The 23,563-nt window shown below is 44.3% G+C and overlaps 1 protein-coding gene across 12 annotated transcripts in view; it reads left to right on the plus strand.

Moving 5' to 3' along the window:
- RIPOR1 (RHO family interacting cell polarization regulator 1) overlaps positions 1-23,563 on the plus strand; it is a 103,429-nt gene that overhangs the window by 36,446 nt on the left and 43,420 nt on the right. For 2 of the 12 annotated variants that reach the window (XM_035119708.3, XM_035119707.3), the window contains exon 1: positions 1,556-1,726. The exons of 6 other annotated variants lie outside the window; for them this stretch is intronic. In XM_035119708.3, the coding sequence (XP_034975599.3) occupies positions 1,576-1,726 (151 nt within the window). In that variant the 5' untranslated portion in view covers positions 1,556-1,575. Of the gene's footprint in view, positions 1-1,555; positions 1,727-16,114; positions 16,311-19,658; positions 19,862-23,563 lie in introns of those variants that run through there. 4 more of the 12 variants (XM_088671016.1, XM_035119709.3, XM_035119714.3 and 1 more) reach the window with 3 other exon arrangements.

A 23,563-nucleotide genomic window follows, 5' to 3' on the forward strand; every position in this document is an offset into this window, starting at 1 on the left:
ATGTGACTGCTGAGTCGCCTTCTGCTTGGTCCTTATCTTCGGCTGCTGTGAAAGCCTCTGCCAGGGACTGCAATTCTAAAGCTTCCTAAGGATTAGAATCGCCCAGCCGAATCAAAGGAAAACTGGGGTGTAACCAATGGAATGTGAAATGTCTTTGGTTGTAGTCCCACGTTTGGCACTTTTGGTCTGTTCTGAATAAAAGGACAAAATGGTTCAAATTTTCCATTTCCATACATGCATTTAAAACTCTCCTGTTGCCTGGCATTGAAACTGAATCTGAGCTACATACAGGGAAGTCCTCAGCCAGTCAAGTGGTAAATTTAAACTTCAGTAAGCCTAGTAGAAAAGCTTCAAGTGGCTTCCTGGTTCTTGAGCCAAGGGAGACAGCATTGTGGGTAGCCTTAGAAGGAACCCAAACCCACCCTCCTTCCACCCACCCTCCTTCCTTCCTGTATCAGCAAAGCTGGACTGCGCATCTATAGGGTTGCAAGCCTCTGTGATGTGTTTGCTGCTGTTCATCTAAATGTGTCCATTGTTGATAGCTGTGCATATCCAATCTCTGCATGTCCCCCAAGATGAAGGGCATAAATTCGTTGAGCCGAATTATTGGTCCATCTCATCATTACTCTGGCAGTGGTTCTCCAGGGTCCTGGGCAGAGGTCCATTTTGTTAGCAACCACCTGATCATTTTAACTGGAGACACTGGGAATTGAACTTGGGAATTTTACCCATGCAAACATTTTCTTTACCACTGAGCTACAGCCCCTGCGTTCTCCTTAAAGCATGCTCAGGAACCACTAGACCAGATCACTTAGTGAGGCTGCAAAACAAAATGGTCCAAGTTCCTACCCCTTTCATGAGAGGCTGTGGAGAATATCCCCTCTCCCCCCCCCCCAGTTAAAAATAAAAGCTGGAGGATCCATACAGCTCAATCCCCTGTCCAAAAGAAAGGACACCCACCCATTAAACAAGGTGACAATATGGCATAAACAGAGAAGAGGTGCACTTCAGAAATATGCCAACAAAACAAATATATCTGATGAGCTTTAAGGAAGTGAGCCAAGCCACATACTGCAGTGGGATGCCAAAAGAAACCCCATGTGTACACAAAACAAGCCCAAACCCAAACCTTAGGTCCCTAGCCAGTTTGAGACAGAGCTTCAATTCTTTCCTGGCCACAAATATGGTATTCAACCAGACTCTGAGCAGAAGGAAAACCTGCCCAACAGATCTTCCAAAAGTAAGCCTGGCCCCGCTAGCGTTAAGCAAACTCTTGTTCTGCAATATGCCAACATTTCTCCACACTGTTCTCCCAAGCTGGAGAGATCTGATCCCATGGCAAAGAGATGCCAGACTCAAAAGGAAGATTTGCCTTGAAACAGATTGCCCGGAATTGGTCTGGAATCTTGTGTGTGAGAGAGATGGGGGCCTGCCTTAATGCAGCCTCCCCTTGTTATATCTTACTCAGCATGGCAGCAGTCTCCTGTCTCCTTCCCGTGTGGGTGAGGAGGGGTGTGGGAAGGAGGCGCTTCCCCTTGGTTTCCTGTCTCAATCACATGGCTTCGGACGGTTTCCATGGCAAAGGCGGGAGGGGGTGGGTGCTTCGGAGCGAGTGCCTTTAAGACTTCAGTGTTTTCGCTCTGTCCATGGGAGTGGAACAAAGGAAACGCGACAAGAGCCGGACACGCTTTCTCTCCCTGCCTGATCTGCCTGGACACCTGGACATGTAAGTCTCCAGGGGCTCCGCAAACGTTTTGACAGGTGAAACTTAAAGACAAGGCAGATAGCTCTGGGATAGCGGAGTGTCTCCCCCCCCCACTTTATACCTGGTGAGCAGTATGCATTTAGCTTGTAACTGGGCTGGCTGAGATGCAACCGCTGACCAGATACATTACCTCAGTCGCAGGATAGGGTGCAAAGGTTGTGGCACTTGGAGGAAGCAGCTACCGAAACTGGTTATCGCTCTTGACTAGTGATGATGGGTGGAGAGCTTTGTTATGGTCCTGCCAGCTGTGGGTATGAGCTTGAATTTCTCTTTGCTTGCTTTGCTGTAGGGTTGAGGGGTGTCTCTGGAAGGCAGAAGAACCCAGATTTCTGTTTCTGCTTCTCTAAGAGCACATCTTCAAGATCCTTAGAAACAGACTAGTTTTTGCCTTGGCATCCTTCGGCCTCCCTATTTTTGCTTGCTGCCATAGTGGTTGAACTCTGGAAAGAGAAAAGTTCTGTTTCTCTAGTAGACTTTTATGGGTGAAATGGGGATTCAGACCCACGTGATGGCTTGTTAATACTTCTTAAAATCACATTTTGTTCCTTCCTCCAGGGTAATGGATTCAGGGCACCACACATGGATTTATTCTGTTTTGTCAACAGTCTTAAGGGAAGTGATGATCGTTTGCCCAAGCACCATTCTGTAGTGGGTTTTGTGGTTGGTGGGGGATTTGCTGTCCAAGCCCTACATTCTGTTGCATCCTGTTTCCTCTTGACACGGTAGAATAGAATTTGCCACTTTAGACATGGTGGCTGTAAAATGTGAAAAGTTCCTAGCAAATAGAAAAGTACCACAACAGGGAAGAGTCTTAGCATAGGGTGGTGGCTGTTTTTAAATGGCAGAGCATTCAGAATTGCTTTTCCTGCCCAGTTGCAGTCTGAAGTGGTATAGTTCTCTTTACAGCTTTTAAGATTCCTGGTATACATTATCGGGGTGTGGTAGTTTCTGTGGATTAATTGATCTGGAGTTAGAAGATTGTGACATTTGTATGTGGTGTAAACCTGGGCCAAATGGGACAGGTTATTTTGCCAAGCAAATCGTGGCTTTGAAAAGAACTTAGGCATAGGGTCAAACGCCTGCATTTTAGGGTTTTTCTGTGTGTTGAACTTGTGATTAAAGCCACGAGCTAATGAATTCAAGTACAGAATGCCAAACCTGTCTGGTTTAGTAGTCATCAATATGGCAAAGCTTATGGCAAAGTCGCCAGCATATTCACCTGTGGAGAGCTGTCAGCCTGCCAGCCGCTGTATTTATAATCCTTACCATCTGACCTTAGCCTCTTCAGTGGCAAGCAATTGTTCTTTCATTTTCTGCCAAAAATCTTTTTAAGAGAAAGAAAAACACTCATTGGGCAGAGCTTTGCTCTGAAAATATTGCAGAAATTTCCCTGGTGTAGTCCATATATTATTTCAGTGCACTAGATTTTTTGATTCACACCGTATTTTATAGCACCCTTGGATTTTATCACCCCTCTTCCTTTGTTTAAGACTATTGATTGTAAGCTTAGCATTCTCTTAGCTACTCTGTGTTCGTAGAATCATAGAATTGTAGAGTGGGAAGGTACCCCAAGGGTCATCTAGTCCAACCCCCTGCAATGCAGGAATCCCAACTAAAACATCCATGAAAAATGGTCCTCCAGCCTCTGCTGAAAAACCTCCAGTGAAGGAGAGTTCCACTGCTGAACTGCTCCTACTGTCAGAAAACAAGCTTGCCATCCTCCATGTGACAGCCCCTTAGCTGGGTGAGGATTAAAAGACATAAGAAATTCCACATCTTATAATACATTCATGTCCCTTTTAGTTGTGAAAAGGGTGGCTTTTATTTGTTTATTCCTTTATAAAATGTATTGATTCCCCCCATTTTTTAAAAGTGTTAACACAAAATCACAGTGCTTTACAATAAAACTAAATTTAAATAATTCAACCAGTAAAGCAAAAGCATGTATCTCTTTTTCACAGCAAGATAACTTGATTCCCACATCTGATTTTCTGCGCTGTGGGAGTAAGGTGCCAAGCTAGATACGAAGAAGGCTTGTTAACGCAGATTGTGTTGCGGGAAAATGAAGAAAAAAGGAAAAAGGAAAGGAAGAAAGCTAGTTCTTACTGATGTGGGTTGTAGCTTAGCATCTGGGCAGTTTTACTTCATATTCCGACTCATAGGATTCCACATTCCTCAATACAAACAAACAAACAAACAAACAAATCCTTGCCCTTAGAAATGTAGCATGCCAAGGAGAAGGCTGCACTAGAAGCTTTTTCCCTGATAAGTAGTTCACAAAACAAGCCCTCCATATAGTAAACTAGATTTGAGGGAAAGTGTTTTTAGTGTAAGCCACCTCTCTGATATGACAGCTTCTTAAGAACAGGGATTTATTTATTTTGTATGGTAAAGCATCTCTGCTCCTGGCCCAGCCTGGGTGGAAGTGGCCAAACACTGCCTTAGTGAGAAATAGCCCACTAATGTGTAGAAAGGAGAAAAAGGTGAATCCTTTTGCTGATAAATGTGTGCAAAATCTTGGTTTGTTTGTTTTTTAAATATTTATCATTATTAACCCCATCAATGGGTTTGGATTAGCAAAAGTCTGTATGAATGCAAGTGTAGTTATTTACATTGGATTACATCAACAGGTGTGGGAACATACAGCTATTTCAGACCACCAAGCCATTTGGATAATTGCAGTTTGGACAACGAGTATATTGTAGAGTTTAATAACCAGAACCAATGTGATCAACAGATGTTTAATGCAATTTTTGGGAACCTATGCGATTGAACAGACACCAAGGCTATATAGTTGAAACTATATTGCGTTTAATGGAGGAGGCCATCTGTTCTGTCTCTTGGCTTCTTGAAGGCTTTTTTTTTAAAGGATCCTATTTAATCTTGCAAGTTCTCCCTCCTCCCCTTAATGGGAGGTCTGTAGAATAATTAGACTGCAGTCGTTTCCTGAGCCTTCAACAGCAAACAATGCCTGTGCTGGTTGATTATGTAGAAAAGCCACGTGGATTCTGCCAAATGACAGCTTATTAGCTGAAATAATTGCTGCAAAGCTGCTTGTGGGCTGGGCTGGAATTGAGAGGTGGGCGAAGAAGAGAGCAATTCAGGAACTCGTGGTATCTGTATATATCTGTGCTTGTTTATGTGTAGGCATAGGCATAGGCAGAAGCCCTCCACAAAGGAATAAAACTCCTTCCAAGTTTTGTGGTGTCTAAGCATTTATGAGATCCCCAAGTCTGTGTTTTGTAGTGGTGCGCTTTTTTTGCATAATTCTCCATGGTGCTGTACACTTCATAAGTTCCAAGGAGGGATGGAGAAGAATTTTGTGCAGTCTGCATTTTTAAGTGAACTGACCTAATTCATGCCTCCCAGACCAACACATAGATCGAAATGTAATTATCCTTCAGATTTCACACCTTGGGTTGCATTCAGCCTAGTTAAACTGGGAGTAGACCCACTGAAATTAATATATCTATGTTAATTAATTTCAGTGGGTGTGCGACCAGTAGGACTAATGCTGGATACAACACTTTTCTGAGATTTGCAGTAGTTCTCAGCACAAAAATGGACCAAAATGAGTTATATTAGGGTAGAATATATTTAGAATAATTGGTATAAAACTGGTAAAAAACATCTATATGGAAACAACATGCACAAAGTTTATATGGGCTGGAAATGGACTGATCGGCCCACTCCTAGTGCCAAGTCACTGATATAAGTCTTCAGCAGATGGGATGCAGTTACTTCAACATGATGCTTTCTTGATACTCCTGCCCTCCCTCGTAGCTGCTGTGCTGCAATAGAATTGTGTTTCTAGTGACTTCAGTTGTTCTGTATGAACCTGTGATGGATTTGCTGCTTGTAATAGTCTTGTTGGGATCTGTCCTTTGGGCTGCTGACAGGTCAGGCTGGCAATGCCCAGGCGAAAAGGACTGCAGGATGGGCATGCTGCACTGCAGCTCTCAATGGACCAAGTCCAGGTTAAAGCCAGAAATAGCTCCTAACCGCTTTTGACCTCTGCTTTGAGTTTGCTCCCAGCAAGGCTGCTCTAAAAATGTGCCCTTGGGAAGCCGCCTCTGCTCTCTGCTGTAAGACTGCAGCGGAATATCGGGGTTGGTGTCAGTATCACAAAGGATCAGCTAAATGTTGGTGCTCGTTTTACCTCTTGCGGGGAAAAACCTAGGATGGGCAAGTGTCACTTCATGCCTTATTTATAACACCGGTTGAAGACTGAATTGGGGAACATCTGTTGTTGGACTCTGCCTCCCATCACCCTGACCATTGACCAGTCTGGCTAGGGCTGATGGGAACTGTAGTCCAGCAATATCTGGAGGGTCACAGATTCCTCACCTCACCTTTTAAGACTACAAGAGCGGGGGGTGGGGGTGGAACTATTTAACAAGGAAAGGGAATAGTGTGTGTCTGTTGGTTCATTCAAAGTAAACATCCACATCTCTAGAGAATGATGTAATTTGTCTGTGTATATTTATTAGTTACTTTTTTATCTCACCCTTCCACAGTGGAGCTCGGGGTGGGGTGGGGTGGGGTGTACTTTTTATCATTACAAGAACCAGGTGAAATAGGTAGGGTTGACAGATGGCAACCAGCAGTCCAAGGCCATCCAATCTGGTAAGGTAGGTCATTGTTAATAAATCAGTATTATTTGGGGGGCGGGGTTGGATGTTTGAGGATGAGAAAATATGCCTTCTCTTGTGGTCAGTTGTTGATTTCATGGTTGAGATGAGCCACAACGTAGGGGCATCTTGGTTCACATTGTTAGCTGCTACCAGCTTGTGCTGGTGTTGAGGTGCAGCAATGAGTTGCAGTTTTAAGGATCAGTTTCTTGATGAGTACCATAATTTAAGGATAGAGGCCATTCAGACGATTTATAAGACTTTAAATTCTGGATTTAGAATTTTTCCTTCTGTCTACCTTTATTATTTTCCTGAGTGCCAGACAGATGCTGGAATGGTTTTGCTGCAGAAAGAATATGCATTTCCTTTATTTGCTTGTTTCCTACCAACAATAAATGAGTAAGGCGTTCTTATTTGCATCGTAGGCGTCACTTGCCCATATATTTTATTGCAGCATAATCTGATGCCTGTTTTCTTGGTAGTGGTCTGAGGAGCCTTCCCTCACAGCCATGGGCAGCAATAAATTTAACTCGTTTCTGCTTCATGTTCTTTCCACTGCAGCAGTGGCAGTCTGGCTCGCACAGTCCCATTGTCCCCAGCTCCTTTGGCAAGCATCTTGCTCTTGGCAAGGCCAATGTTAATCAGTGTTTGGCAGTGTGCAGAGGCCATTGAGCTTCCATGCTTAATGCCCACCTGCTATAGTACAGCCTGATGGCCTTGCAAGACTTCAGAGCTACAAAAGTTGGCTTCAGTTGCTGGTGAAACGAGCAGAGACACCAAGATGCAGGGAACACATCAGGATAGATGCCATTTTGTAGTGTACGGTGTCACTGGTGGAGCTCAGAGCAGGGGTGGGGAATCTTTTCTGGCCTAGATCCTGATCTTCTCCAACCCTTAGCAGGCCAGATTTGACAGGTGAGTGGAGTTGTCTCTCTGTCAATCACCTTGGTATGTCTATGATGTTTGGTGACACTGTGCTTTGAAGCCCAGTTGTTGGGGCTTCAAGGCTCAGTGTGTGACTGTATGAAAGCCCTTTTGCAAACAGCCCTGCACTGTTTTTTGAGCTTCCAAAAACCAAGGAGTAGTGCAGGGCTGTTTGCAAAATGGAAATTGCTTTTATCTCCCATCAGCTGATTGGCAGTGGGAGCTCACCTTGCTCTACCTGAAAGGAAGAATTGGGAGCTTGCATTGAGCTCCCAAACGTTTATTTGTTGCCACATGAGTGCCTGCGGCCTCATATCTGATGTCAAGTGTGGGGTGGTGAGCATGTCTTAGGGGAAATGGCCTCACAAGCCAAATTGGGAGCCCTGGTAAGCCACATTTTACTCATGGGCTTAACCAGCTTTGTCCTAGAGAGCCTTTGAATGCATGAAATAAAGAGCATAGGATGTTCTGAGTGCATCCATGTGCAGAGCAGTCTATAGACCTGCTCATTGGATGAGATCTGCACAAGGAAATTGAGATAAGAGTCATAAGAGTTTGAAGGTGTCTTGGAGAGCATCTAGTTCACCTCCCTCCTCAGTTCAGAATATGCAGCCCGGGGTGAAACTACTGCAAAGTCCCTGACAGATGACTATCCAGTTGCTGCTTAAAAGGCCCCCAGAAAAGGAAAGATACCATTTCCTGAGGCAGTCTGTTCCACTATCAGAAAGCTCATATCATTGGTTATGCCTCTCCCAAGGCTTAGCTGAAATCTGCTTCCCTGTGTTCCCAGCCTTTGTTTCAAGGCCTGGCCTTCTCGAGCAAGAGAGAATGAGTGCTTCATTTTCTGTGTTACAGCTCTTCAGATATTTGAAGATTCCAATCATGTATTTCCTTAACTTATTATAACTGAGGCTGAGCATATCCAGTTCTTTCAACCATTCCTCACTGCATCGATTCCAAGATGGTGCTACTGGCTAGGGATGGGAGTGAACCCTAGAAGGTAATTCCCTTTCCCACAATTCTCTCTGTTGTGGATACACATTGCGTACAAATTCTTTGAATAGCAGTAGCAAAACCAGAGAGAGAAATTCTGAGTGTATTGGAAACCTCCTGCTTCTTACCTGTCTTCCTTTTTGCGCCGTTTTGGATTGGAAAGGAAGCAGCAGGGCTGTGAGAATACTGATTGCTTCTAAAAGAAAGACATGGTAACATTCTGGGGGAAAAGATTAGAGACACCAAGCCTTAGAAGTGGAAGTGGTGTGCAGGTGGGGATAACAGCATTGTGTTTGTGCCTCAAATTATATGCAGGGCATGGGTGAATTTTGTATCACAGTATTGTGTCTAGTCTTCCAACTTTGAGCAGAGAATGGTGTGGGGCTTTTAATCTGAATATATTACCAGGCGACCCTTGCAGATAAAAAACAGGAAGATGCACTGAATAGTCTTCTGGTAGCAAACTGTATACCCCCTGTATACTACAAACTGTATACTACAGGGGTGGGGGACCTGTGGCTGCCCAGATGTAGTTGAAGAACTACAAGCATATGGAGAGCACCACATACACTGCCTCTGTCTCTAGAGCTCTGTTCTTGTTAAAATTTAATGAGAACAAATGAGCTGGTGTGCAGCGGGAAGAAGGAAGAAACTTTCCCCTGAGACGTGTGGTATTGATAAGAGTTCCTGAAGTCCCTTGGTTTTTGAGAGGGCAAAGGACCTCTTTAACCTTGAGGGGGGGTGATACCTGTAGCCTGAAGTGTCCTTGCCCTATGTTGCAGGGTAGAGCCAGCTTTGCTGGTAGATCTCAGAGCCATTCATAGTAGATTGGCAAGGTTTTCTGACTCCGACTTTTCATCAGGAAGGCTGATGAAAAGAAGAAACTTTAACCAGGGGTTAATTTTTAGTGTGAAGCACTGTGAGCTCAGTTCTCATGCTGTGAACAAATTATTGGGCTTGGGATGCGCTGAGAGGCGTCTTTAACTTGAAATGTGTATACAGTATTTTGCAACTGTCTCCAGTTGGTGGCTCTTCTCGGTGTGTGTGTGTGTTTTAAAAAAGCAAATTGAAAGCCTGAAGCCCACCTAGCCCTGCCATACAGCAGCTTACCTGTCAGTGGACCCTGCTTGCATCAAGGGCTATTTGCTTCCTGTTCATTTCACCTATTCTCTTGTCAACGTACGGGTTTATCAATTTGCTTCTAGGCCAAATTAATGCTGCTGGTCCCCCATTGCTGCTGTAATTGGTCTATGCTAGGTGAACGCTAAATGTGATTATGTAAAATTATTAAGACAAAAAGAATCACAATTTATTTTTATGTTCAGAACGCTTCATCCAGAAGGATTGAACTCTGAGTTAGATTTGAATTGTTTCATCTAATTATATTACTTTCAGGATCTTGAGGTTGCATGTAACTTTAAAATTTAAATAGCCTTGATTAACTAGGGTGTTACCTGTGGTGGAACTGTATATTAAGCTTTCTATTTATTTCCTGCTTCAGGAAGCAGGGGATACATATGTCTATGACCCCTGTTCCACAGATTGTATACAAACACTAAGGTATGTTTTATTTTTGTATTTTTCTGTATTTTTTCAATGTTAAGATATGGACTGTATAGACTCGTGTTCATGCTGGCCATTGACCTTAATATAATGTATGACATAATTAATGATATATAATTATTTGATTTATTTTTTGTAGTTAAAAAACTGAAGAAGACCAAACTGAAACAGTACGATTACCTTGGATCACTGTCTCACATGTCGTTATAGTGTATAAAGATAAAAATAGATACCGTTGGAATCAGTCGACGTGTTGCCTCTTTTTGTGGTATTTTGCTGTCATTGGTGTGGCATAAGGTAGGGTTGAGGAACCCCTGGCCCTCCCGGACTATGACTCCCTCTTCATGGGCTAGATGGCTGGGGGTGGTGGATGTTGGATCCTGGTAACATCTGGAAGGCCACAGGCTTTAAGGAACGGCTTTCTCCAGAGATATATCTTGCTCTCAAAACACATTCCCAGAGTGGCTCCCCGCTCCCCACTCTGCAACAGTGAATTAAGGTGCACAAGGAGGGATGTTGCTATAGGTGCTGTCACCATCCACAACCAGAAATTGAGCTTTTGGGGGGGGTGGGTGGGGGCTTTCATTGTAGAATTCCCTTGCAAGACCCTCTCTCTTGCAATCACCAAGTGGTCTGTGAATACATTTTTTCCACCAAGCCTTTTAAGAACTAGGACTGTTTATGTTTAATATGGTATAAAGCTGCTGATAGTATGGATAGTATGTGTGTTTTACCAATGAATTCTTTTATGAAGGGTTGTTATTGTTTTATTTTCAGCCATTTTGAGGGTCTGCATAGCTGATACCGGTAAGCAGCCTGAAACATTTTCTATAGAACTAAATATATAGGTTTCAACTTCTGATTAACAAGCCTTCACTAACCTGGTGCCCCCCAGATGTTTTGGACTACATCTCTCCCTGTGCTGACTGGGGCTTATGGGAGTTTTAGTTCAAAATGACTGGAGGGCACCAGGTTGGTGATGGCTGCGATAGACCGTGTTTTGAAGATACACCAGTGGCTTCATGAGCAATTCTCCTAGGGTAACAACCATTTAAGTGGAGGATAACTCCTAGAAGCATATTACTGGGGTGGGTGGGTGGAACCCTAAGCAACTTCCAGGACCTGCATGCATCTCTATAACAAAGCCTGGAGGCTGCTGTTCTAGGCCAAGAGAGGAGGACCCAGTATAGACATAGCAGGACAGGTGGATTTGAGTGTTAAGTGTCGTAGCTCAGTGGCAGAGCATCTGCTTTCCATGCAGAAGGTCCCATGTTCAATTCCCAGGATTCCCAGGTAGGGCTGGGAGAGACCTCTGCCTGAAACCCTGGAGAGCTGCTGCCTGTCAGTTTAGACGGTGCTGAGATAATGTACCAATGATCTGATTCAGTATAAGGTAGCTTCCTAGGTATCGATGTAAGAAATAAAGCAGTCACTTATTTTCTTCTTTCATTATCTCCCAGTCTCTTCAAACAGATAGGATTGCACTCTTTCTTTCCTCTCTCTGCTTTGTCCCTCTGTGTGTTCCTTTCAACTGTTGCTTTGTCTCCCATATACACTCTGTGTTCCTCAGTAAGAAGGCATTAAACGCTCTAAATATGAGGCAGCCCAGATTGTGGGGTGGTGGGGCAGAAGCAGATGGGGGAAGGAGGGAGTGTGTGCCAGGCTCTTTTTTTTTACCCATGAATAAATTCTTTCTTGCACTCACATTGGAGATCCCGAATGAAATGAAAGCTTTTAGCATCAAATGATGCTTCAGGGAGCAGCCTTTCAATTGGGGGCGGGGGAACCACTGGAGTTCTTTTAAAGGGTCTTCTTCTCCAGCTGAAAGAGTGATGGGGGTGGAGGGAAGTCTGGATGAGCCCATTAACCTTAGTCGCAGCTCAGTGCATGCTGTCTTCCTCGCATGCCTGTCACCGTGTTCTCCCAAGAGAGATGGCTTAGCCTGTTTCAATCTAAAGCTCCTTCTGTGGATGGGAAAAAAGATGGCCAGAAAAACAGATCTGCAAACCTTAAAGTGCTTTATGAATAAATGGTTAATTAGCTGCTAGTCCAAGGTGAAGCAGGCAGGCCCAAATCTGGCACTTAAAATAAATTATGTAAATGTGAATGTAAGTTTAAATCATTAGTTCTGGTTGCGATAGTCCCCCCCTTCCCCCCTCCTGTCTTTCTCCAGCTAGTATAAAAAAAGAGGCTTTCAAAAAAAGGAAAGAAGCCAGTTTGCCTTCTCTTATATTTTTGCTTTATTGCTCCTTTCATTTTCAGCTTCTTTAAGCCTATCACTGGTACTTAGATCAGAATCTTATCCTGCAAACCAAAGCATCCTTAATTGGAAGCAAGTCCCATTGAATTCCCTGGGGATTTAATATCTGCACAAACATGCTTAGGCCTTGGCTCTGTAGCAACCTGAAGCAGAACCTTGTACAACAATGGTTTTTGTAGTGTTTCAGATACTGGAAACAAGGCTTTTTCAAGATTGGGGGACGGGGGGGGGGGCGGAAATACTTGATGTTGATTACCTGACTGCAGTTTGAATAGTACGTATTCAGAAAAAGCAGTAGTCCATCCATGGCCCTCATTGTACCCTCATCTGCCATCCTCTGGATACCTTAGCCCAGTGCTTTTTTCTGGAGGTACGCAGGGGTACACATACCCCTAAACATTTTGTGAATCTATGTTTGGCCTCATTGAGGGGCAGTATTTCAATATGAGTAGGAAAATGTGAGTACCCATAAACTTTCTTTCTTTTTTTTTAGGGGGGGGGAGCATTGCCCTCGCCACCTATTGAATGGCCTCTGTGGGCTGAGTGAGATGGGTTTTGTGCATCTAGATATGTGCGCAGGGGCCCATCTGTGGAGGTGTGCCACTACCGAAGCTGATCTGCAACTTATTTTGGAGGTGCAAAAGAGAATTCTATGCATTGGTTCTGGTCGCTAAAATGGAATTTCCAAATTCAAGTTCAATTTGTCCTCATTCATTCATCTAGGTGGAGGGCACCTTAGTTCATGTTCTTAGAAACAGTGGTTTGTGGGAGCCCCTAGGCATTGTGGGGAGAGCGAAGTAACAGGTTCTTGTTCTTGCAAGGATTGCAGCAGCTTGGCTTGCTCTACACTGCCCTCTACTGCCAGCCTTCAGTTCAACACCAGTGTGGTGTAGTGGTTAAGAGTGGTAGACTTCTAATATGCTGAACCGGGTTCAGTCTCTGCTCCTCCACATGCAGCTGCTGGGTGACCTTGGGCTAGTCCCACTTCTTTGAAGTCTCTCAGCCCCACTCAGCTCACAGAGTGTTTGTTGTGGGGGAGGAAGGGAAGGGAGAATGTTAGCCGCTTTGAGACTCCTTAGGGTAGTGATAACGCGGGGTATCAAATCCAAACTCCTCCTCCTCCTCCTCTTCTTCTTCTTCTTCTTCTTCTTCTTCTTCTTCTTCTTCTTCTTCTTCTTCTTCTTCATTCCTGAAGCATAGGAAGATTCCTTATACAGAGTCACGCTTTTGGTCTATATGGCATAGTATTTTCTATATTAAGTTCTGGAGATCTGCTGCCAGGCAGGCAGGAATCTTGCCAGTCCCGAACTGGAGATTCTAGGGATCAAATCTGGAACTTTATGGATGCAAAGCATGTGCTGTACCACTGAGTCCCAAATGCTGAACCATTTTGGGAGAACTGGAGTTTTAGGGAACCCAACAAAGCTCCTTAATTTTATTTTAGCTTAAAAAGAAAATTTAGTCTCCCCCAATCCAAAGATGTTTGTTGGAAATAATAAATAAATAATAAAACCGTAATAAGTAAACTACTACTAGTACGGGGGCAGAATCAACATTTTTATACAAAAAAAAAAAGATCCTCCAGATGTTGTTGTACTGTACTATGCTTCCATTACCACTTGTCATTGGCTGTGCTGGCTGGAGTTGTTATGAGTTGGAATCCAACAATATGTGAAATGCCACAGGTTCCATGTTCTTCTGGATGATGCTTGGGCTTGGGAAAGGTCAGGAAGGCAGGATGCAACCAGCACATGCCTTCTTAGTATTCTAGTTTATCGCATTAGAAGAGTCCTGCTGGATTAGACAGGCCACCACCATCATGTCTTACACAGCCACCAGTCTGATGCTTCTGGAAAGCCCACAAGTAGGGCATGAAGGCAGCAGCACTCCGCTGTCATTTGCTGTCCAGAAACTGGTGTTCATTGGTATTCTTCTGCCTCTGAACATTAAGGTTCAATTTAACTGTCAGGGCTAATAGACCTATCTGTGGCTGTCCTCCCATCGGTTAGTATGGTCACAGAAAGGGTATGCTTCAGAGGGTGTGTTCGATTTGATCCAAGAAAATGTTGCATGTTATAGCTGAGAAGTGCTCTTCTCGTGTAATGTATGTAAGGTTCTTTTCAGTTTAGGAAAGGAAAAACTAGCAACTTGCAAAAGGAAAAACTAGCAGCTTGCAAAAGGGTAGTTCACTAGCTCCTGCCATTCCTGAAGACACTGGAAGCAGATAGCAGCTGTTCCCTCACTTTCTCAACACACCCATAACAGAAATACTAACAAACATTTTGTTTCTAGTCTGAGAGCTACCAAGGTCTGGCACACTGAGTCTTGTTCCACATCCTACCAAATGCCAAAATACAGATTGGGTCATACGTAATCACTCAGGAATTTCTGTCCTGAAATTGGCGAAGCTCAACATCCGCTGGGGAACAGGAATTCCAAGTGTTCAGCACCTGTCCCTATACAGAAGTGCTGCACGTGCTACCATGAAGCTGGCAATACCTGTCTGACTAGTATGTTGTCACCCAGTCATCTGCATCACACAGACAGGTCAAATTTGGGTTTTGAGGACACGTTGTTGGAAAGAGTCAGTGGTTCTGATGGGAGGCCAAATGGATCTGTGTGTGTGTTGGCATTTCACAAGGGGCTTTGGGGGTGAATTTGGTGTGGCCAGTGAGGTGTCTGGTGATACACACTGTTTGGGTGGCTTTGTAGAGGAGAATCAGGGTCCCCTTGAGCCACACTGAAAGGATTGAACTGTACTTGGGAACTGGAGGGAGAAAGCTGGGCTAACACAGGCTGGAGAGGAAATGAGGGTACAAGAACTAAAGGCGCCTTAAAAAACAACAACCACCTTCCCAGTTTCTTATTTGGCCAGCTATTTAAAGTGAAGGCATACAGAAGCAGGAAATGGGATGGACTTTGCTGAATCACAGTGGAATATTCTATCATTGGGGCTGGGTTCAAGGAAGAGAGGGAACGCCTTTCCTTTTTTGCTGAAATCTGATGAATGGAGGGAATCTCGCCCTGGATGTATTGAGCAGGCAAGGTCCAGGCTATGCTTTCCAGAGATCTGGCAGGTGGCGATGGGCTTCTGGTTTCCATCTCCATGTACATCTCTGGCACTCCTCCTTTTGTAACTAGATATGTTCACCAAAAAGTCAACAAAAGGGGGCTAGTTATCAGGACAGATTAGTTAGGTGGTATTTAAGTGCATCCCTTATAGAGCTCAACTCTGATAGTATCCGCAGGCTTTTATTTTCAAAGGAAGAGCTGTCATTGCTACTTTGTTCTAATAAACTCTGGTGCGGCACGAGCATTGTTTTACACTGAATGATGCGGAAAAACTGTCTGTGGACAAATGCCGGCTCCCTCGGCCTGTAAACCGAGATGAGTGCTGCAACCCCAGAGTCGTCTGTGCCTGGACTTAACTGTCGGGGTCCTTTACCTTTTATGGTGTAGCCCATACTTTTGCCAACCTGAGTCCCTCCAGAGGTTTCGACCATTAGCCATGCTGGCTGGTTCTGATGGGAATTGGGAGTCCAGCAATTTCTGGAGGGTGCCAGGCTGAGGGTATCTGGTCCAGCCTAATTAAATCTTCATCTTATTTATTTGCCTACCTCCTCCACTTCATCTCAAGTTTACTACAAACTGCCAGTTTTGTCTTTTTCATCACACCTCAAAACAACATTTCCTTCCCCGCCCTCTTCTTTTCATTCTTGCATCCAACCTGAATATTTCTTTATACTATATATGACCAATGATGGATAGGAGGATGGAATGTGGGTTTCTTATAAATATACCGGTAAAAATAAGAATAAAAGTTCTAGTGAGCTCAAAAACATGCTGTTTGTAATATGCCTAGCTGTTGTTGTTATGCAATTGCCACCCTACAGATGGCGCCATGAGTGAATAAGAGAGAGAGAGAGAGAGAGAGAGAGAGAGAGAGAGAGAGAGAGAGAGAGAGAGAGGGGACTCCTTCAAAGAACTCAAAGGAGCCTGTTTTGAGTTTAACTGTGCTACTTCCGGACAACAGTGAGCTCTCTGAGGGGCTTTCCACCTTGCAAGATTATTTCCTTGGGAAAGGCGACTTTTGATTAAATCTGCGCTCACACAGAAAAGGTGTAGGCAACTGGTCAGGCCTTGGCTTTCTCTCTGCAGGATTCAAGACTTAAAGGTTTGTGGATAGTTTGTGGTTTACCAGCTCATCTGTAAACTTGGGGCATGGAAAGATGTTTGTGTATCTAAGGTGATATGGGTTGAAGTGGAGGGAGAAACCCTGCTGGCTTTGCATGCTAGAGGCGACTGTGCTTTAGCTGGATTTCAAATGGGTTTTGCATGCTGCTAGCTGTGGGGAAGCTGCACTAGGGATGTTTGTGGCACTTTGTAGCATCAGAATATATTTCCAGCCCCTGGAGGCAGGGGGACACTAGGCTGATTGCTATGTGCTGCATACAAGCAGAAGCCCGGGGAGTAAAGGTGGACATTTAAGTAGTTCTTTCATGCCATAGTACAGGAAGGCAGCCTGGGAGGGAACCTTCCTTCTACAGGATGACAAAAGCTTTTACTTGAAAGGATTTGGGTGTTGCCTTTGTGTTCTGGGTAAGGTTTTAGTGGTACCCCATTGTTGTCTTCTGACATATTCCCATAACAGCTGTGTTATCATAGAGCTTCAGTATGCTGATGACAACGTAGTGTGCGCACGCTCAGAGGATGACCTCCAAACCATCCTAAATATCTTTGCAGAAGCTTACGAAAAGCTTGGCCTATCACTCAACATCCAAAAAACCAAAGTGCCGCACCAACAAGTACAAAATAACCCTCTGCAGTGCCACAAATCCAACTCAATGGTGTAACTTTGGAAAATGTCAATCACTTCTCCTACCTAGGCAGTTATCTTTCCACAAGGGCCAACATTGATGCTGAAATCCAGCATCACCTGAGCTCTGCGAGTGCGACTTTCTCCCGATTGAAGTGCAGTGTTTTAGGACCGGGAAAGCGTAATGCTGGTGGTCAACAAAAGAGGTTTAAAGACTGTCTCAAGGCAAATCTAAAAAAAAAATGTAGTATAAACACTGACAACTGGGAAACACTGGCCTGCGAGCGCTCCAGTTGGAGAACAGCCTTTACCAAAGGTGCCATGGGCTTTGAAGACACTCGAACTCAGGAAGCAAGGGAGAAACGTGCTAAGAGGAAGGCACACTTGGCAAATCCACACTGTGATCAACTCCTGCCCGGAAACCAATGTACCCACTGTGGAAGAATGTGTGGATCCAGAATTGGCCTCCACAGTCACTTACGGACTCATTGTTAAAACCGTGTTTATGGAAGACAATCTTACTCGGCTACGAGTGATCGCCAAAGAAGCAGCAGCAGCTAAGAGACCATAGCTAAGAGACCGGCTCTCCCCTTGCTTCACTATAACCTGCCCAGATTGTTAAGGCCAACCAAGAGCACTGTTTTTCAAAATTACATCTCTTTGTATCACAGACCTAATTCTCTGCCGTAAGGAAGAATGTGGAAATGAAGATGTGTGTATGAGATGCAGGGAAGGAGCTGAGCTCAGGCAAACAAGCATTGTGTCGCCCTTCAGGTCTGACCCATAGCCATGTCTTGGGTGCATCACTAGGTGACATTTCCAGGAAAGCCTGCGGATTCGCAGCTTTGCTTGACCATAAGGAAACAGAACTGGTGGTTTAATTTGCAAAGAGGAAGCTGTGACCTGTGCCTTTTTACATGGACAACTTGCTTCACAATCAGAGTTGTGGGGTGTATGCTATGAAGAACATAATCACTGTATTCAGGGCAATCTAGACATGCTCACGAGATTCGTTTATTAAAAATATATTGGGTATTGGTCTTCAATTGGTGGGCTGCATGAGTGGGCTGTGGTTTGGCGGTGACTGACTGGGGCTTTTTCTTAAAGAAGGAAAGAGAGGTAAAGGGGATGACAGATGCTAAGGAGGCAGAGTTCCTTTATCTTCAATAGCTGTGTAGAGGGGGGAAATAGTTAGGTGTGGTTTTCTCACTCCTGCATGACAAGCTGTCTCTGTAAACATTCCGCCTCTTATGTAGCTATTTAAATAGCCTTGTAAATAAGCCCACAAAAGTTACTAGCATGCAGTGTTTTTTACTAACCTGCTGTGGAAATTAGTAGTTTGTTGTTTCCATGATGACCACAGAGGAGAGGAAGGTTCTCAACAGGCTTGTTAAAGAAAGTGCCTTCTGCTATACAGGCTGGTGGACGAGAGACAGACTTGTTGGTTTTCATGCTGGCTTCAGAGGAAGCAAAGTGGAGGTTGGTGGGAGGAGGAATGGAGAGATCCACCCCTCTTTGTCAGCCCACTCACTCCCCTGTGTGGAATCTCTGGTTTCCTTGGGCGATCCAGTGAGTTATTAAATACAGTGCTGTAGATCTGTAAATTCCTTTGCATCTGGTCACTCTAAAGTGGTGATAAAGTTATCCACTCATAAAGCTATCCACTGCCAAATGCTGCTGTTTGAACTGGGAAGGGAAAGCTTTAAAGACTTTTTAAAAGCAGAGAGTGCAAAGGAAACACACTGGACACGTTTGTGGCACAGCAAGAAAGCCGATGGGCAGACAGGTTTTTTTATATCTGCTGCCCCTGCTGTTGAGTTAATATCTCCAAGATATCGTATAAATACAGTGCTGTAGATCTGTAAATTCCTTTGCATCTGGTCACTCTAAAGTGGTGGGTGGGATGGGCAGAGCAGAGAACAAGTTAGTTGCGGGGACACACAAAGTCTCACCTCTAGGATGACACCACCTTGAATGCCAGGCTAATTGGAGAACTTTCTGCTCTGGCAAGGGAGTGAGGTGATAGGAGGCGTTAAGCGTTACTGTTGTCTTTTACAAATTTATATAGATGAAGTGGGATATGTCAGGTGATCCTAATAAACTGGGTAGTGTGCAATGGGTAGTATTACTGGTGTGCGTGCCTGTGTGTGTGTGTAAAAGAGAGAGAGAGAAACATAGCTGCATGCGTTTCTGGCCTCACCTTGGGGGCATATAAAGGAACACAGAAAACTGCTTTATACAGTACTTGAGTCATATCATTGGTCCATCTTGCTCAGCATACATGGATTGGTGATGACACTCCTTTAGATTTTCAGGCAGGAGTTTTTGCCAGCCCTACCTGGTCTGAATTTGGAATCTTCTGCACGCAGAGCAGATGCTCTACTGCTTGGGGGGGGGGTTGTCATGATAAGTGCTTGAACTTCAACATTTACTACTATATATGCTAAGAAAAATTGGAGGTGGACCTCATGTTGAAGCTTAAAATTCTGAAAGAATGAAGGCTTCTGTTCTTGTTCCAGGGCTGTGATATTTTGGCTAAAGAGAAAAATAACCCAGCGGTTGACATTCTTGAAAGTTCTTAGACAGTCTTCTCTGTCTTCCTGATGTGTCTTCTTTCTTCCCCGCCTCCTCCAGAGGCAGGGCTCCCTTCTCTTTCCTCTCCATGGCTGTGTGGCTTTGACTCACTCTGGGAGCAGCAGGAACTGCAGTGATGTCAGGCTGCAAGGAGGGAAGTGTGGGAGGAGACACACTGCCCTGTTCGGCTGGCTGGCTGGCTGGAAACTCTTGTCCCTGCCACATTTCATGGGATAAGGATGAGAGCAAGCAACACCGATACTCAAGGCCTTGCTCCAGTCTTCAGTGTGGGTGATGCACTAACCTCAGCTTCAAGATGAAAGGGAAATACAAAGGTAATGGTCTCAGAATATGTTCTCTTTTCTTCCTGACTTCCAAATCATTGTGATGGGATCCCTAAAATGAAAGTCTTGGGAAGCAGGTTCCAGGCTGAAAAATGTTGAACTGTAAGCCAGGAACTTCTCTGGTTTAAATATCACCTCTGCCATGAAGTTTGGACATGGCCTCAGGCAAATTACAACTTTTCAGCAACCCTCAAATGTGCAATATGATAAAACTGACTAGGCAGCCGGATAAGATTATTTTTTTTTTTGAGGATTGCTCCAGTCATGCATGTGAAGACCTTAGAAAACTTTTAAAGCACTATGTAAATACTAGACAAACTTTGAACCTGAGGCAAGGCAGTAGGTGGGATGTTAGCCTGCATGGCTCATTCTAAACTACGTAAATCCCAGTGGATAACAAGGAAGGAAGAGCTTGGAGAGGAGATAGGAACCACCCAGGTGAGCCAGTGGTGACTTTCTCTCTTGCTATGCTTCAGTGCACCTGGCTAAGTGAGTGCCAGGTAAAAAGCTTGTTTTCTGTGGCATATGAGTTACTAACTATGTCTCTTGCTTAATGGCCTGTTGTTTAATTGTAGGATTGTAGTATTTTGTTACTGTTTGAATTTTGTTACTATGGTTGACAAAAAAGGTTTTTGTTTAAAAAGTTATAAATCAGTAAAATAGAGGGGAAGAAAGTTAGAGCCCTGGAGGAATTTCAGGGATGCCTCATTTCTGCTTTTTTGAATTTAGGGCACAAAGCTGCTCATTCTTGGCTGAATCTCGGGATGGAGATTCTAGCATCTTGTAAGGTGCACACCCTGCACCCCAGTATTTGCTAGGGAGTGAGTCAGTAGGCCTGGGGCCACATAGCAGAGACAGTGGCAGTGAAACCTGGCTTTCAAGCTCCTGTTTTGTTTGTTTGTTCTTTTGTTTTGTAAGCAGATAAGATGTTCCTGGTGCTCACATGTGAGCCAAATTCTCTTCCTCTTCCTTTGCCCAGTTATCCCTAATATATAGGTTGACCTGATCTGAAGTATTGTGGGAGTGCTGGTGATACTCGCCAGGCCTCATTCCTGGTTTTGTTTAGGTACTGGGCAGGATAGTTGGGAGGTTGCCAAAGGTGTTCACAAATAGGTAGTGACTGGTTGGAAGAGGTATGACTGGATACAGGCATGGTGATGGTAGTAGTGGTGGTAGGGCCAAAGAGGAAAGAGTTGGAGTAATGGTGTTTAACTTAGACTAAAGAGGACTAAGTTTGAATCCAGTTCAAGAAGGATACTGACAAGCTGGAACGTGTCCAGAGGAGGGCAGCCAAAATGGTCAAAGGCCTGGAAACGATGCCTTATGAGGAACGTCCTAGGGAGCTGGGTATGTTTAGCCTAGAGAAGAGAAGGTTAAGGGGTGATATGATAGCCATGTTCAAATATATAAAAGGATGTCATATAGAGGAGAGAGAAAGGTTGTTTTCTGCTGCTCCAGAGAAGCGGACACGGAGCAATGGATTCAAACTAAAAGAAAAGAAGATTCCACCTAAACATTAGGAAGAACCTCCTGACAGTAAGAGCTGTTCGACAGTGGAACTTGCTGCCAAGGAGTGTGGTGGAGTCTCCTTCTTTGGAGGTCTTTAAGCAGAGGCTTGACAGGCATATGTCAAGAATGCTTTGGTGGTGTTTCCTGCTTAGCAGGGGGTTGGACTGGATGGCCCTTGTGGTCTCTTCCAACTCTATGATTCTTATTCAACCACAAGTCTTACTGGATGACCTTCATTATTTCTGGAGCTGATGTTAATGCTATAAATGTATTGTTTTAAACAACCTGTAGTGCCTTACAAATGGAGATAAAGTTACTTTCACTAACACAGCGTTGTGATTGTCACTGTTGGATTGGGATAGAAGGACAGTGAAATAGAACAAGATGCTATGGAGGAAAGTCCTGTTTGTTTGTTAACTAAGAACAAGAAATTGAAAACACAAACTTGGATATTAAAATTACAATACATTAAATGCAGCCAGAACCTAGAGCAGGCTTAAAATCAAACCAGCTTGCTGGAAATTGAGCACCCTGCACAAGTCTGACAGCTTATATGTGTTTTTAACAAGTGCCAGAAGGGAGATAATGTTGGCACTCATTTAGGCTCAGTGGGCAGGTGATTCCATTTAAAAGGCACCACCACCAAAATTGCCCTCCTCCTGGTAGCTATGAAACAAATACTCCATCAGCTGCAGCACAACGAGGAGGGCTCATGTTATCACCAAATGGTGTCTAGTCTGGGGCTAGGTGGATGTTTTTTGTTAGCTAATTTTGTGTGTGCACATAGCCCACACGTGTGCACTATGGTTTGAGGCACAGAATTTAACTTCTTGTCAACATAGCTTTCATTTGGTGGTGACAGAGAATAGGGGCTTTGGTGCCTTAAATTCATTCATTTATTTACAGCATTATTATCTTGCTGTTTGACTGGAAGGTCTCCAGGATAGCTTAAACAAAACATTTAAAAATAATATTAGTAATAAAATTGAACATTGACATGACCCCTGGAGCAAGTGTTAACATCGGACACACCACAATTAATTACTCAAATAGCTGTGCCACACTTTCTGTGCTAACAGCACTGTGTAGGTGTAGGTATCGGCAGTAGGTGCTCAAGCCCTTTAAGTGTGGGTTTCACTGACAATTACTCAGGCGTAGCAACATTTATTTGAGGAACAAGGGAAACAATTGGTCTGAGTCTTTGGTTTACTGCAAATGCAGTTGTAACTAGAAGCCTCCTAAACTAGGGGTGGAGAACTTGTCGCCTTCCTGATGTTGCTGAAATGCAGCAACTCCCATTATTCCTGACCACTGGCCATGCTGGCTGGGGCTGATGGGAGTTGAGATCCAACAATATCCGAAGGGTCACAGATCCCCAGTCTTCACCTAAACCCAATCCCACACAGCTAATCCCCACTGGCCCATTCCCTTTTTCATAGAATCGTAGAGTTGGAAGAGACTACAAAGCTCATTTATTCCAACCCCCTGCAATGCAGTAATCTTTTGCCGAATATGGGGTTCAAACACATGACCCTGAGATTAAGAGTCTCATGCTCTGCTGACTGAGTGATCTACTTTGCAGAGACTGTCAAATGACAGAATTCCACCTCCAGTAACTGTCATTTCATGCTGTTTTCATTCCTCACTTCTTACATTTCATTGTCCAAACACTTTCCTGTCTTCAAAACACAGCCCTCCAAACATGGTTTACTACACCACTGTATGCTGAGTGGGGAGGAGAATAATAATGAAAATTATCATGGTGCCTAAATGTTAGTAGCATTTGTCCCTGACTAATCCTTCTGGGGAGAAGAACTCTCCAGCCAAGATACCATCGCAAAGGAAGTCCCTAGCCCCTGCTATTGCCCTCTCTTCCAAAGTTGGAGGCAACCAGAGTGTGGCATTCATAGGTGGGGTAAGCTCCAGGTTTGAGGGCAGGGTACTTATTTTAAGAGAGGGACGCGGGTGGCGCTGTGGGTTAAACCACTGAGCCTAGGGCTTGCTGATCAGAAGGTTGGTGGTTCGAATCCCCGTGACGGGGTGAGCTCGAGTTGCTGGGTCCCAGCTCCTGCCAACCTAGCAGTTCGAAAGCACGTCAAGTGCAAGTAGATAAATAGGTATCACTACAGCGGGAAGGTTTCCGTGCACTGCTTTGGTTCGCCAGAAGCGGCTTTGTCATGCTGG

This window comes from Zootoca vivipara, chromosome 6, assembly GCF_965207765.1.
Source record: "Zootoca vivipara chromosome 6, rZooViv2.hap1.1, whole genome shotgun sequence".
In the NCBI taxonomy this organism is placed as follows: Eukaryota; Metazoa; Chordata; class Lepidosauria; order Squamata; family Lacertidae; genus Zootoca; species Zootoca vivipara.